This window comes from Tetrahymena thermophila (assembly GCF_000189635.1).
Source record: "Tetrahymena thermophila SB210 genomic scaffold scf_8254550, whole genome shotgun sequence".
Taxonomy (NCBI): domain Eukaryota; phylum Ciliophora; class Oligohymenophorea; order Hymenostomatida; family Tetrahymenidae; genus Tetrahymena; species Tetrahymena thermophila.
In genome coordinates this window covers 74,654-91,359 of record NW_002476321.1, presented here as the reverse complement: position 1 = coordinate 91,359, position 16,706 = coordinate 74,654, and the positions used below count along the sequence as shown (strand labels likewise).

Here is a 16,706-nt window from a genome sequence, read left to right as displayed (position 1 = left end):
TCATTTTTTTGTCATGAATATTTTGTTTTTTAATTTATTTCTTTCCTTTTATTCTTATTTATTTATTTATTTATTTATTTATTTTTTATCTTATTTAATAATTTTATATTTTTTATTATTGCTTAGGTTATCACGATGAGGGAGCAGCATAGATAGATAGGTGATCTTTTATATTTATGCTTAAAAAATATTTTATAAATTATTAATAAAGTATTGTATTAGGAAAAAGATTAGTAGATATTCTTTTTTTCTATGCTTGTGCTATAAATCTTTCCACTGCTTCTCTAAGTTGAAAGTATATTTGTTCATAAATATTTATTTATTTAAAACAACTTTCAATATTTTCGATGATTATATTATTTATTGGTTAAAAAATTTAAATTGTAATAGCATTAATAATCATCTGTGGAATTAAAAACTTTAAGTGGTAGATTTATCTAAAGCATAGAATTATAAATGACATCATTTTATTAATAATAATAAAATAGAATTTTCATATTTTAAAAAATACAGTGAAATCACTATATATTTATAAACATTAAAATTCTTTAGTTGTTTAAGAATATCTAACTTTATTTTTTAGTGTTTATTTTTAATTAATTTTTCTTATTTTTTTCAAATTTTTCTTCTAATTAATTATTATATTTTCTTTTATTTTTTCTCAATAAGTTAAGCTTTTCTTATTTATTTTGAAAGCACCAAATGAATCTTAATTTATTAAGATCAGATAATCTTAAAATCAATACATACGCTTATTTTCTTCCTTTTTTTCTTTACAATTAAATAATTTGAATATTCATTTTTATTTTGATATCATTTAGAATAAAGATATTATAAAATAAATTTCAATTTTTTAAAAATTTAATCAGGCATGCAAATATTTTATTTTAAAAAATGATATTTGATATAAAAAATAATAATACCAGTAAAATAGAATTAATATACATTTAATTTTATTTTTTTTAAATATTTTAATAATTCCAAGACAAAAGTATTTTAATTGCAAAAATAATAAAATCTAAACATTGATAAAAGCTATTACAAAAGATTATTATAAATAACTATTAAAAAAATGAAAATTTTTCTTTGTATTGTTTTGATTAGAAAATTTCTTATATTTTAAGAAATTTTTATGTTGAATGGGAAATAAATATATATATTATATATCGATGAGAGAGATGAAAATTAATAATTTATAATGTTAGAAGTATTGCGTATTAATTTTTTTCTTAATTTAATGAAATTTTATTTATTTTGGGGAATGCATTTATTTAATTAATAAAGTTATTTATTTGTTTGTATTTCTTAATTGTTATTTGTCTGATAATTTTCAGAATTAATTTTTAACGGATTTTTTTTTTTAATATATTTTGTGTTAAGGTTATTTATTTTGTTCAATTACTTTTTTATTATTTTATTGATAATTTTTATTTATTTATTTTATTTTTAAAAATTCTTTTTTTTTTGTTTACTTTTTAAAAATCTCTCTATTTATTTTATTAATTTATTTTATTTTATTCTTTCTTTTTTAAATATTTTATCTCTCATTTTTCTTTTTTTATTTATATCTCTCATTTATCTCTTTCTCTTTCAAATCGCATCATTCATTAAAGCTCTCAATCTCAATTTTTTGTTGTAATTTTGACAAATGGTTAAGGTTTTTATAAATTAAAGAAAAGAAGTCATAATAATTTAATTTAACATATATCGCCACGTAGAAAGGTACCTAAGGGAATAAAACATTTTTTTAATAATAATTTTTATTTTTATTTTATTTTGATAGTAGACTAAGCTTTCAGTATCGTTAAATAAACTGAAATCGTTTACTGAAAGTATATGCGTCTGATTGTTTTAAATTTAACAATCTTTAGTTTACCTAGAGCCCGACCTTGAAGGTTCACTTCAAGATGCGGAACCCCTGTTAATGAAGGCATGATAGATAAAGTATTCTATGCGTTCTGGCGAACTGTCTCTGTATAAAAGCTGAAGTTATTTAAATATCATTTAGTTTTTAAGCATTATAGATTAGAAGTTTAAGATCTCAAGTTCAAAGCTATAGTGTTCAGAGCTGAAACTTAGAATTCATTTTAAATGACGAGACTTCCTTCATTCTTCTTTTTGGCATTTATTCTTAAACAAGTTTTCATATTATTTTCATCTAAGCTTTCTGATTCTTAAATTTTATGATTTCAGTTATCTCTTATCAAATTTTAATGCAATTAGATTTAGAGTGGTTGGCGAGAATTCCGAAAGTTTTCATTTTGTTTAGTAGATGACTGTAACCATTAAGATTTTTGTGCTTGGCTAAAAAAATTATTCTTTCTTAATGGGATAAGATCAATTTAAAAACTTAAGATCTTATGCTTTTTTAAGTATTTTATTTAATTTGACCGTTTAAAGCCTCATGACATTTTTTAAAGCTCGTTTGAGCATATATTTAGATTAGATATTATTTAAATTGATAAAAAACTTGAAAGATGCTTTAAAAACTGTTAAAACTTTCATTAGGAATTCTTCTCTACTTAATTGCAAAAAAATCATCAATTTGATAGCTTTATACATAATTATTTACAAATCATTAAACTTTTGATTTCAATAACACTACACTTATTGACAGAATATAAGTCTAATAGGTTGTATGGATAGGGATTAGCTCATAAGAATAGGCTGTATCATTTTAGTAGATCTTCTTTAGGAATATAATCAAGTATTTCTGCAATATTTAAAGAAGATATCTTAAAAGCAAAAGATATATAGATGCTGCGATCCATCTCAACTTATCTATAAGCTAATATATCTAGTATGAACTTTAAATAACTCTGCTTTATATTTCTCCTTATTTAAAAACTTGAGACTAGAACACTCGGATACCTATCATGGTTTAGCTTCTTCTAGTTTATTTTTTCGGTAAACTGATTTATATGTTGTGTTTTATCAACTAATATAAATAATTAACAAATAAAAATTATGATCAACGAATATATTTTTAACGAATAATTAATTTTTACTTCTATTCCACAATACTTTAATAAATTAGATAATTTTCTTTATTTTTCTTAATACGCTAACCTTATATAACAAATAAGAAAATCATAAGACCATTAGCCAAAATACTAAAAATAACATCGTAAATATAAAACATCATTTTTTTAATTTAATTTTCTTTGTATTTTTATTACAAAATATTATTTGAAGTATTCTTAATAAAATTTATGATTTTTACTCTAAAATTATGTATGTATGTTTTAATAAATTATTAAATAAATCAAATATAATTTTTTATAATTTGAAAAAATAAATTATAATAGAAAAAATTTTAAATATTATTTTTATATAAATGAATATAATATATTATCCAACTTAAATTAATTAATTTTATTTATTTTGTAGAAATTATTTGTTATTTTTCCCATAAAAGAAACAATTATGTAGATAACATATAGGCAAAACCAATAAAAATTTATAATATTATTATGATATTATTTTATTTTGTCCTTAATTTTGTTAGTTCTCACACACTATTTGGAATAATCTACCTATAATTCATTTAATTATTTGAGGAGTCTCAAATTGTTTGCTTTCTGTTGATAAATCTGCTATGGTCTTGCTTTGGCTCCTATAATATTAAATTGGGAGAATTAAAAGAAATAAAATTATTTTTGGTAAAATTTAAAAATTGTTTTAATAAATAATAAAAGATAAAAAAGTTTATTATGAATTATAAAATTAAATTTTTTGTCAAAAATTATGAGCTTAAAGAAATACTTTTAAATGAAAGATTATAATCGAATGCTATCATTTAGGGCCTAAAAGAAATTATTGAAGGTACTTTTTTTATTCTTCACTGAATTTTTAATATAAAATATCATATTCCTCATCATTCATTTAAATGATAATTTTCATAACTTTATCTGATAGTTTTAAATTAGATTAAATTTTTTTTAGGAATTCTGCAAAGAAGTCAAGTTTTTCATAATAAGATTTTATTTAACTTTAATCTAATTTGTCAGAATATTCGATTACATCTTATATGAACTCGTCCAATTCGTAACTACTCTAGTTATTTTTATATTTTTCCTTTATTTCTACTGCTTTTATCAGGTAATCGATTGCTTCATTGCTTTTTAGTATTTCAAGTATTTTTCCATAGCTATTTAATGCAACAGAATAAATTTCACAATTAAGCATATCGTTTTATTATAAAATATTAATTGCTTATAAACAATATTTCTTTGCATTTTCATATTACTATATCTAGAGGTACATATCAGCTAAATTAAAAGAAATTAAAGCAGTTTAGTAAGGATCTTATATTAATTCGTTCATTTAAAGCACCTCATTCATTTAATTTAATGCTTATTCATATTCTCCTTTTGCCATATATAGTGTTGCTAAGCTATTCTAAAATTTAGAAAGAAGGTAGTAACTCTTTTTAATATAAATTTATTTCATTATGTCAATAGATTGTTATATATTTACATGTGCTAAATTGTAAAAATATAATTACAATTAGCTTAAATTTTCTATTTTTATTGGTTATTATGGAAACCCATTATTCTATTCTGAAGCTTATTTTAGAAATTTATTTAATTCTTCCTCATCAATATTTTCATTTTAAGATAGTGAAAATAATTCTGTATAAAATGTTCCAATATTATGGAGAGTTATTGCAATGCTAGGATGAATATCATTCTTTAATAAATTTCTTTTTACTTATAAACATTATGTATAGTTTTATAGTGCATCTTGATATTTTTTTTAATCATTTTAATAAGTTGCAATGTTATTTAAGATTTGACTGTAATAATAGCTTGATGTATCATTTAATTCTTTAAATATTTTTATACTCTAATTGTATAATTTTTCAGCTTCATCAAGCTTACCTGCTGTAAGTAAACACTCTGCAAAGTTACTGCAAATTTAGCATACTACAGGAAGTAATAGCTTATCATTAATTTTGTCCAGCTACTTGATTGAAGCTTTATACAAATCATAAGCCTCTTTATATAACCCAAGGTTTATGTAGCATGCTCCGATAGCATTAGCCAAATCTATTAAAAAATTAAAATCTTCCTAAAGCTATATACCAATTTAAAAGCAAGTATTTAAAATCTTTGCAGATTAATAATATTTTGATTGGATATAATAAGCAAAACCGATACAGTACAAGCCAAATAAGAAGACTTTATTTGGATTCTAAGACAAAATATTTATTAAACTGTCTTCATTATCTAGATCTATATCTTATGAGAAATTTATATCATAAAAGAATAAATTCAATTTTAACTAAACAAATGAGTATGAGTAAAGTACATCTTTAATAAACTCTTGATCTTTATCAATTATTTGAACTTAGTCTTATATATATTATAAAATTAGCTTTACTTTTTAAGCCTCCTTAGAGAATGTATTTTATTAAACGTTAAAATCTCTAAGAAAGCCAGTAAATCTTAACAATAATTCATCACATTTAATTCTATCTTAAGGTTCTTTTTTTGTCATCAGCACAATTAGATTTTTAAAATTATCAAAAAATTTCTACTGTTAATTATATAAATTGATGTTTTATTTAGAAAATGCTTTCATTACTACTTCAAACGTTTTTCCTAATGAAAATATATCGCTCTGATAATTATCAATTTATTAATAATCTTATTATTCTTAAGGGCTAAAAGCACTTGTATGTCCTAATGGAACAAAGGATTCTCCATATTTTAATTTATTAGATAGACCAAAATCATTAAAATATAATTTCAAGTTTGTATCTAAAAGTATATTTGCTGGTTTAATATCAAAGTGCTATATGTTGTAATAACGAAGTTCTATTAATCCAAAAATCATATCATATATAAATGAAACAAAAGTATCCTGATCAAATTTATTTAATGAGTTAGTTAAATATTCATGGAGAGATTATTAGTAAAAATCGGTTAATATTATTATTAAATTACTATCTGGAATATCTATTTTATCTTTTTAACTTGTTAAGTTAAATTATTTTTTAATAGATGATATAATTTTATATTCTTTTTCTATTTCTTCTTTATTTTTCTCATTTTTATAAAAAAGGAATCTTAATACAAATATGCCATCTTTACTTCTGCATTCTAAAATATCAGCTTCACCTCCTGAATTTATAAATTTGGTTATTTCCAAGCCTTTCTCTTCAAGTTTTATTCTAATCATCTCAACAAAAGCAGCTTTTTAATTTTCTTTGACATTCATATTTATATGATGACCTTAAAATAAAATTTATGATAGAGCACACTCTCCTTCATAATTTTAAAAGCCCTAAATTGATTCACATTTTTTATCTGAACATTGGCTGATATCCATTTTTTCCAAAGAATTTTCAATATTTAATTATTTTTAATCAAATTAATCAAAATTTTAATAATCTTTTTGTCCTTAAGAATTGTCATAGTTTAAAATTTCTTGCTTTTATTCTGAATTTAATTTATTAGAATCATTTTATTTATCATTTTGGTTAATTTATTAATCTTTCATTGAACTTAAAGGATTAAAGATTACAAAATCTCTAGATTCTTAATGTTTTTATTGTGAAAGATTTTCTTTTTTTTTACTGTATTCCAATAATACTTTATTATCTAAAAACTTTTTTATTATCTCTAACGATTATTATTTTAACTCCAAAATTTTTGTGTTTTAATATAAATCATTTTATTCTTGCAATTTTTTTTCACAATTATCATTAGACTTAAGCTCTTAAATATTTATTTAGTTTTCTTTTGATTATTATTTTATTAATATCTGTTTCTCAATATTTTCTTAGTTTTTAGAATCATCCATCATTTAATTCTTAGGTTCTTATTTATTGGTTTATTATATTTTCTTTTCTTTTATTTGATTCAATTCATTGTTTCTACTTGGTATCATTTTTTCTTTATTTAATTTTTTTTAATTTTTATTAATTGTATATTCGTCATCGAAACATAATTTTAAATAATTTTCTTTCTTTTCCTCTTCATTAATTATCTAATAATTAAAACTCGATTCATTTGATTCTAATGTCTAACAAAGCTTTGATTATTTTTTACATTTTTAAATAGTATTTTAACTATCCTCTTTTTATTTTCTTTGTTATTTATTATTTTCTTTAACCTCAAATTATTTGTAATCTTAATTTTATTGCATTGTTTTTATATCTTTTTTATTTAGAATTTTTTCAAATTTAATAAATTATTATCTGGTTTTGCTTAATTTATTTTTTTTTAAAGAATTTTTATAATGACTAAGTATTCTAATCTAATCAATAAAAATTTATTTTCAGATCAGGCAGTTCAAAATACGAAATAATTAAATTGATTACAATTAATTCTTTACAAACAATAGGATAGTATTATAAATATTGATAAATTTAAAATTAGTTTATACATACTTATATGTAATATATTAATTTACACTTGAATAAATTTGAATTGTAAATTTATTAAAGGTATTATATTCAATTATTAAAAAATTTAAAGGCCAGAATATTTTTAAACCAACAAGCTTGTTTATTACAATAAAAACTAATATTTGATTAATAATTAAATTTAGTGGTATTTTAAAATAGAACTAATATATAAAATAATAAACATTAGGTTTCGGTTGTATGGACGTTTTTGAAATTAGGTTGAATAATTGTATTATACTATTAATCTAAAAAGAGTATGAAATAAACTAAAAAACTTTAATTTTTAGAACTCGTATTTATATTACACAATATATAAATTTATAGATTGATTCTTTTTATGAACACATTTATGATAACAATAAATTAATTATATATTTTTTATTAGATAATAGTAAGAATATATTTATTTACTTATTTTAGGAAAATTGTTTTTAAATTAGTTTTTGGTTTTATTTCTTCATATGTTTTAAAACTCTTTATTTTAGTTTAATAAGTATTCATAGTACTTAAGAGATTTAGATGTTATGTTTTTTACTTCTTATGGAAAGTCTTTTGAATTTTTTTCAAGAGAAATTTCATAAATGTTATTGTCAGGAGCTTTAATTTTCATTGAAGCATTTTTATTTTTGTAATATATTTTGTATCCTGTTTTAAATTAGGCCTCGAAACAGTTATTTTCTAACAGGATAAAAATTCCTTCTTTATTTTCAAGCTTGGATATAACTTTTTTAGTTTTGAGTGCATTAATTACCTGCTTGGCATATCCGTACAAGGCATAGTATTTTGCGGGAAGGTTATTGAGAGTGTAATGCTTCTCCATAGGTTTATCAATTAGTTTATTTATTTAAATCTTTATTTATTAAAACAAATAAATAGTTTATAAAAAATAGTTTTAAATATTAATCTTACCTTTTATCCATCTTTAGATATTTTAAAGAGTAAACGACCATTGCAAGATTCTACTAAGAGGGAATGATCTGAAGTTATCTCAATATAACCGTTTTTCGTTTTAATTTTAGAAACATCTAAGTCATCTCCTACTTTTACAGGAGAAATTTAGCTAGTTATGATATTAGAATTTTATTAATTCAGTTGTATGTTATTAGAATATTTATCTATTTCATTTGTTTAGTCAGCTATAAAACTGCTAAATGATTTAGAAGTGTTTAATCCTTTGTTAAAGCTTCTATTTGTAGTATTCATTGAATACTTTGAGCATGCTGCTGTAGAAGTATTTTCATTGTTCTCAGTTTCCAAACACTCTAATCTAGGAGTTTAATTAACATCAATATCACATGGCTCAGTCTTTATATACTCTTTAGATGATCCTTTAGCTCTCTAATAAATATTAAATTATTAATTATAAATAAATTATGATAAAATAACTTATTAAAAAAAATAACTTCCTTATAAATCTAAAAAATACAAAATATTTTATTCAAAAAATTTTAAAAAGTTTGATAATTTTACCATTAGAGAAGTAGGTTGCTAACTGGGTGCAAACGATGGAGGATTTATATCTCTATATGTATATGAATTTTTATTGCTAGGAGGCTTTTAACTGATTGAAACATTAGTGGGTGTATGTATTACATTCGATTTAGAAGAAAATTAAGCTGTAGATTAAAAATCTCTTTCTACAGAAAAGCTATTCATTTAGGAGCTGTCTAATTTAAGATATGATATATCAAAAGAAGTGTGATTATTATCATTATTATGTGTTGATTTAGAGGGTTTTTATCTTTAAATATTTTAATTTATTATTATTTGATTATTATTATTTTATGCTAAAAACTATTAAGACGAAGGAGAAGGAAAGGTCATGGTTGTTGTTATGTTATTCCTGCATGTTGTGTTTGTGCTTATTATATCTTGGCTAATATTTGTTTATTCAGTTGGAAAATGGAGACTCATTTTCTTTTTAACATTTTATATTTTAGAATTGTTGTTCTCTTTCATAAAAATCATGTTGTTTGATGATTGAGAAAACATTTTATTATTTCCACTTGGAGTAGTTACAAACTCGTTTTAGTTAGATTAATCAATAGATATTTGCTTTTTTTAAATATTTTCTTAATCTATAGTTTTAAAACTAAGCTGATTTTTTTATTCATCCCGAGGACGAGGAGGTTGAGGTGGTATTATACCACTTATATCAAGACTTTTATTTTTTTAATGATTAATTGCTTGATTTTATTAAATCTTTGAGTCATTAGGAAATCCATTTAAAATTTATACTATAGGGTTTTTATAAGATTTTTATGATTAAAAAAAATTATTTGTATTGATATTTTGCTAGTTGCTTGAGGGAGTAGTAGATGACGATTGATGAAGAGAATTCGATTTAGTGGCTTTATTCAAGAATGTATTCAATATAGTTTTGCTTTATGGTTTTTACTAAATAGTATCTATTTATTGCTATTACTATTTGTTTGATTAGGATATTTATGGATTATAATAAGAATTTTATGATATATTTTAAATTTCTTATATTATTTATTTGTTTCTATTATTATCTATGCTTTATTCACTTACTTCCTTCTTTAAGCCTTAAGCTAAAGTTTAGTGCAATATCTAATCTTGCTTTTACTCGTTCTTCTGATTATAGCTGTAAGATTTTTAAAGTGGTATAGGGTTTAACTTTTGTTATTGCTAAAATAATTTTTGTTAATTATTAATTGAATTTAGAATATTTGAATGGATATTTTCCTTATTTTCATTTACTAATAATTATTCTTTGCTTTAAAATCTATTTTCTTTAGTTTGTTTATTTTGTAAAACGTTATTTTCTTAGATTTGATTGGAGCGATTTATATTGTTAATTTAATATAAATTATCATTCATTATTTTATTTTATTAAAAATGTTTAGAATTGTTAGACGAATCCATTGAAAAATTAGATCTTTGCCTAGTATGCCCTTGTTAAATATTTTTATTATTTTAATTGACAGATTATTCCATTTAAAATGGTTGAGGAGGAGCAAAAGTCATAGGATTTTATAATTTATATTCATTTTCATGAGTATTTTATTTGGATTTATTATAAAAAGGATGACTTTTTATTTAACTGATATTGTATCTTGTGTCTTAATTCTATTCAAATTTTAAAAGCAAAGTTAAAAATTAATTTTGTTAAATTAAAATTTTGAAAAAAAGTCAGTTAAATTTTTGTAAAATTTATTTATCTGTAAAAATATATGATGATTATTGTATATTATTATTGTGATTAGAATTCAATTTATTTATTTACCCAATCAAGTATATGATCAATTAGATCAACTAAAGATTTAGATAAGTGAGAAGGATACTCTACTTTATTCTTTTTTTATAGCATTTTTAGTGTTTGTTATATACTCACTGTTTCAAAAGGAGGTCTACCAGTAGCAATAGTGTATAGAATGCACCCAAAAGACCAGCAATCTGATTATATTCCATACTTTTCCCTGCTACAAATTTCTCTTTAATTAATATGTAATGAATTATAATTATTTTTTTTTAATTTATATTTTACGGAGCTATGTAATTAGGAGTTCCGCAAAATGTGTCTCTCTCCGATTCGTAGTTAGTTACTCTTACAGCTAACCCGAAATCACAAATTTTAACGCTGTTATTCCCAGTAAGCAAAATATTACCAGGCTTTAAATCTCTATGAATAATTTTGTTTTTGTGTAAGTATTCAAGACCTTATACAATTTAATATGAAATGTCTCTTGCTTCATCTTCATTGAGCCTAGTTTTTTCAAATAATTAAAAGTTGATATAAACTATCTAAAGCATCGTTATATTTATTGATAAAAGCTTTTTTACCTTCCTTTACTTTTTACATAATCAAAAAGACTGCCTCCTGGGCAATACTCAAGCATCATATATACATATTCATTGTCTTCGAATCTTTTTAAAATTTTTACTATGTTTGGATGGTCTAGTTATGAGTGTAGCTTATTTTTAAAATTAAATTATAATCCTTTGAAAAATAGTTGTAAAATAAAAGGTACATTATATTCATTTTTGATTCTATTAATATTGTTAGTGTAATATTATGACTATTTTGTGATTGTTTTTAAAGCCTAATTTGTTTTATAAATATTCTATTATAAAGATGTCATACTTAATTAAATATTCTATTTACATAAAGCGATCCAGATTTGTATTCTTCAATTAGAAAAACGCAACTTCCTGCGCCTCTACCAAGAGTTAAAGTAATCTTAAAATTCTATTAATTATGGAAAAAATGAGTCTAATTATATTTTTCTTCTTTGTATTGTTTTTACATGTAAACTAGTTGAAATACTATTCATTAAATGATTTTCCTCTTCTTCAACTTACTAAGAGCTACTTTTTGGCTTTTAATCTTTTTTCTATTGAATCATTTAAGTTATCATATGTCTATCAAAAAAAGACCTTGTAAAACAAAATTGATTTCTCTATCTATCTATTTATTTATTTGCTTATTTTGATTTATTAATTTGGTGATGGAAAGATTTCTATAAAATCAAATAAAAACGCGATATTTTAATTAAATTAACAATTAAATGGATTAATGATAAACTGAATAGATCATTTAAATTCAAATTTAAAGGACTTTGATCGCATAATTTCTTCTAATATTATGGTTATAATATTGATTCCATTCAAATTTGTAAAATTAATTGAAAGCAATTATTAATAACAAATAAATAAATACATTTATTAAATATCGATTTAAATAAAAGATCTAGATATAAAATAATGCATATATGCAGTATTTACAGATCGAAGAAAACTTTCAAAGGCTATTAACCTTAAAAGAATTTTTGAATCATAATCTTAATATAATCATTAATAAATTTATTTGAATATTTTAATGTAAAATATGTTAAGTAAAATTAAAAATTTAAAAACAATAAATATTTCTATGTTCATTTTGCTAAATATAAAAATTATTTGAGAAATTGATAAATTTTAATTATTATTTTAATAAATTAAATTCTGTTTAAAATTATTTAATTTTATTTTGTGAACTTTAATACTGAAAATAAATTATTCATTTGATATTATCAAGAATTAAAAATATTCAGAAAAAAACTTAGTAATTAAACATTTTATACTATTTTTTTAGAATCAAAATGTGCTTTAAAAATATTTTTAGAAAATTTTATTAACATTTTTAAAATCTTAAAATACCAAAAAAAACTCATAGTGTTTTAACGATGTAATTTTTTATCGTACCAAGTTTATAATTATTGATAATGAACATGATTAATAAAATAAATTTATCAATATTTGCAATTATAAAGACCTAATTTAACAATAATGTTTAAAAAGGGAATAAAAATTATATTTAAGCTTATTATTTTATTCAAACAAGTTAAATTATTAATGTCTTCAGTTATAATACAATTATTGAATTCAAAATAAATAACTAATATATTTATCAATTAAGTATTTCATTATATTTTGCTTTATTAGAAAATATTTATTATCATAAATTTAATATACAAATAAAGATATATTCTATCAATAGTTAGTTATTTTAATTAAAATAAATACGATTTTTGATTTAATTGTCAATACAAAAAGATATATATATAAACGAATTTTTAAATCTATGGCAGATTTATAGGGAGGAAACTTTTATGCAAAGCAAACTGAATAGATTGCTAATTAACTGACTGGATAAGCTAACAATTTTTATCAATCGAATTTGTTAACAAATGATAATATGGCTGTTTTGAGAAACTCATAAAAGTATGTACCAAAAGAGAATGTAGATGCTTTTGCTTAGTTTTTATAGATGCAACACTAGTAAGGAAATGTTGATCCTTAATCGATGCTTAAATCAGCAGTCTAATTATAAAAGCAATAATAAGACTAAAATAATATGTAATTAGCTAATTTCGCAGAAAAAGGGGAATAGGCTTTAATGAAAAGACTAGATTTTAGTAAGAGCAATCACCCAACAGCATGTTTTTTTCATTTGTTGTTTAAGGCATTAGCACTTATATGCCATTTAATTTTAAGCATCTTTATGGATACTTTGAAAGTGCATTACTTTATAATTATTTTCAGTTCACTCGACTTTTGGGTTGTTAAAAACATAACTGGAAGGTAAATTTTCAGCTAAAATAAATAAATTTGAATTGATATTTTTACAATTTTAATAGTTTTTAATAATTCGTGTTTAAAATATTAGATTGCTAATAGGTTTAAGATGGTGGAGTGAATAGTAAAGTGACAACACAACTAAGTGGGTTTTTGAATGCAAAATTAACTAAAATGAGATAAATAGTTTTAATTTTAATGTATTTTGGAGTTTATAAATTATAGCTGTTCTTTCATGGGCTACTTTGCTTGTTATTAATGTGATTGGTTTTGACATTGGTGATGTAAATTATTTAATTATATTTATATAAAATATAAATGGTAATTATTATCTTAAAATTAAAAAAATAACTAGTCTGCTGTTTGCGCTTTTTCTTTATTCACTACTTTTTGGAATGCTTATTACTTCTATAAATGCAACACAAGTAATTTTATAAAAAAAATAAAAATATTTCAATCTGATTTCAATTTTTAAATTATTCGTTTTTTAACTATTTTCAAACTAATTAAATCAATAAATAAATAAAGAATAAAAGTAAGGTCTCAAGAAGCTAGCTTCTGAGCTTTAATCAGATATCCCTCTCAACTTCATGTCGGGCTCTCTTAGGTTCCCATTATGAGTTGCTATTTATTATGTCTAAAAATATTTGCCATCTGATATAAATTTAACAAAAAATAAATTTCTTAAATAAATAATGAAATATTTCTTTGAAATTTTTGTCAATATATTTTGATATACTTTTTGTAAATTTAAATAAAAACAAATGTAATTTTTAAAATAATATTAAAATCTTTTAAACAAAATATTTAATTTTTCTACTAGAATGCTCATTTAATTCTTAAACCAAATCTTTATATATTAATCAGTTGGAAAGTGTTTAAATGTATTGCTTAGATTATAAATTTTAGTAACAAATAAATTAATTTTCATAAAACCAACTGATGAAATAAAAAATATATTTTTAAAATACTAATTAAAATGCAATTATCATTAAATTATTTGATCATTAATAATCAGGGTATTTAATGTAGTCACTTTTTTAAAGAATTTTAACACTTTGATGAAAGAAAATAACCAATAACTAATTTTTTTCTATCCATTTTTTTCACTTTTAATACTTTTAATGAGCTTATCATCAGTTTTAAAATTCAATATTAATCCCTGCTAATGACCTTTTGGACTTCATAGTTATTTTTCAGACTTTTAATTAGAATATTTCATCGTTGGGTTAAATTATTTTGTGAGATATTTTCATTTCTAGCATTTTAGCTAATAACTTATCATAGTTTCCAGGACTTGCTAGCTCGATTCCCACTAACGCTGGTCCTTTCTCACGATTATTCTTTTTGGTATACTCGATTTAAAGAATTTCATCTTCAGGAGATAGACAGTAAACCATGAACTCCTTGATAGCATCTGGCTTACGGAAAAAATCTACAAGCATATATACATTTTTTTTCTAGTACACATTTGCAAGTATTTTGATATCGTTCATACGAGATATACTTGTATTTTTACCAGTCAAAATGCAAACAATATTTTTACCTTTAAGTGACCCACACTTTTCCTATAAAAGCTTCAAGCTTGCAGGAGCAAGAGCACCATGAGGTTCTAAGATAATTCCATCGTTATTATATAATTGTAAAACTTAATCGTAAGCTTCTCCTTCAGGTATTTCTAATTCTTGGTAATTTGACAAATCATCCATAACTTTAAATGTATTTTTGGCATCAAGTTACATTGTCTTTTACATATCTTCATAAACCATTTCATTTTCAGAAAATATAGGTTTGATACCAATAATATTTGTTTCGGGAGAAAGCTAATGGAAATAACTTGAAATACCAGCTCCTAAAGTACCTGATGAAATAGGAAATATTACATAATCTATTTTTCCCTTTAAAGGAAAATCTTCTAAAATTTCTATTCCTACTCCACTACAGCCTTCAATGACATCTTTTTCATCAAGTCTTACTGAAATTAATTTGTTATCTTCTCCATATTTCGTAGCAATCTAATCACAATCTTACAATGATAAACCAGCCAATTTAACTTCAATAAACTCCTTGCCAAATTCCTTTATTCTTTGGATTTTATCGTTTGGTGTAGTTTAAGGTACGAAAATAATGCCTTTTACTTTCAAATGATTACAAGCGAAAGCTACTGCAACACCTTAAATTTTTTTATATTAAAAAATTTTTAACAAATACTTAAAATATTTAGATTTGAAGAGTTTTTCTTTAGTTCTTATTGAATTTTTAACCATTTTGACATAAAGTATCATGACTTTTTATAATGATTATGTCTAATATAATTATGATATTTTCTATTCTCATCTTTATAAATAAATCTATCTTTACCTTAGTTACCAGCGGAGCAGCAGTAAACTCCTTTCTATTTTTCTTCAGGTGTTAGAGATAAAATTTTATTAACAGCTCCTCTCACTTTATATGTCCTAGTGATTTATCCATCTTCTCTTTTAAAGAAGATATTTGCTTGATATAAATCTGATAATCTAGAGGATCTTTAAATAATTGTTCTACGAACTATCTAGCGAATATTCTTATAAGCTTTAAAAATGCTAGCTGCTTGATATAAGTAAGAATTTTATTTAGTTTCTTATTTTTGTATTTCAGGGTTTGGATTTTCCTTCATTTCTTCTTTAAGTTGCTATTTTTATTGCTATTATAGATGTTCTTAAATTTAGATCTTTTCTCCGTTTTTAGTGCTCATAGTATTACAAATAATTTCAATAAAAAAAAATCTAATTGCTATTTTTCTGATAATTATTATTATAATAATTTATTTTTTACTTAATTATTATTGGTAATATATATAATTTATATATTTGTTAAAAGATAAAAACCAATCTACACACAAACACACACACATATATATTTTTTGATAAACAAATCCCAATACAATATAAATATTGATTAATATTCATTTAATTTTTTATATATTGGGGACAACACCTCAACAAAATCTCTTTAAAAAATTTAGTTCATCATTTTTATACAAAATAAAATGCTATCTGAGGTGGTAAGATATATAAAAAATAGTTTAAGTATTATTTCATTTTTGATTTATAATGTATTAAATACTAGAAAAGTATATCAAAGAATCTTACAAAAATTATGTATATAAATTCTCAATATTCTTTAAACATCAAAATTTATTATTGATTTATTAGTTAATTAGAATAAA

At 21.7% G+C, this 16,706-nt stretch overlaps 5 protein-coding genes across 5 annotated transcripts; 1 reads left to right on the top strand and 4 right to left on the bottom strand. All coding sequences in view use genetic code 6, as the record gives it.

Annotated features, from left to right (window-relative positions):
* Positions 1–393, bottom strand: TTHERM_000923051 (hypothetical protein; the record flags this gene model as incomplete). The annotated part of the gene is made up of 1 exon (XM_012798905.1): positions 1–393. One exon carries the CDS (start codon positions 391–393, stop codon positions 1–3), a length of 393 nt encoding a protein of 130 aa, XP_012654359.1.
* A 3,402-nt stretch (positions 394–3,795) lies between these two features.
* TTHERM_00923050 (tetratricopeptide repeat protein) lies at positions 3,796–7,155 on the bottom strand (the record flags this gene model as incomplete). Its single annotated transcript, XM_001021185.3, has 1 exon — positions 3,796–7,155. One exon carries the CDS (start codon positions 7,153–7,155, stop codon positions 3,796–3,798), a length of 3,360 nt encoding a protein of 1,119 aa, XP_001021185.3.
* Positions 7,156–7,702: 547 nt separating this feature from the next.
* Positions 7,703–11,850, bottom strand: TTHERM_00923040 (Serine/Threonine kinase domain protein). The gene is made up of 8 exons (XM_001021184.3): positions 11,689–11,850; positions 11,547–11,630; positions 11,413–11,484; positions 11,225–11,355; positions 10,929–11,147; positions 10,668–10,875; positions 8,888–10,510; positions 7,703–8,755 (listed from the first exon to the last, which is right to left on the bottom strand). Exons 1-8 carry the CDS (start codon positions 11,797–11,799, stop codon positions 8,024–8,026), a joined length of 3,180 nt encoding a protein of 1,059 aa, XP_001021184.2. The 5' UTR covers positions 11,800–11,850; the 3' UTR covers positions 7,703–8,023.
* Positions 11,851–12,881: 1,031 nt separating this feature from the next.
* Positions 12,882–14,118, top strand: TTHERM_00923030 (FAM18-like protein; the record flags this gene model as incomplete). The annotated part of the gene is made up of 4 exons (XM_001021183.4): positions 12,882–13,504; positions 13,590–13,782; positions 13,854–13,923; positions 14,027–14,118. Exons 1-4 carry the CDS (start codon positions 13,005–13,007, stop codon positions 14,116–14,118), a joined length of 855 nt encoding a protein of 284 aa, XP_001021183.4. The 5' UTR covers positions 12,882–13,004.
* A 576-nt stretch (positions 14,119–14,694) lies between these two features.
* TTHERM_00923020 (pyridoxal-phosphate-dependent enzyme family protein) lies at positions 14,695–16,232 on the bottom strand (the record flags this gene model as incomplete). The annotated part of the gene is made up of 2 exons (XM_001021182.2): positions 14,695–15,671; positions 15,860–16,232. 2 exons carry the CDS (start codon positions 16,230–16,232, stop codon positions 14,695–14,697), a joined length of 1,350 nt encoding a protein of 449 aa, XP_001021182.2.
* Positions 16,233–16,706: the final 474 nt, after the last annotated feature.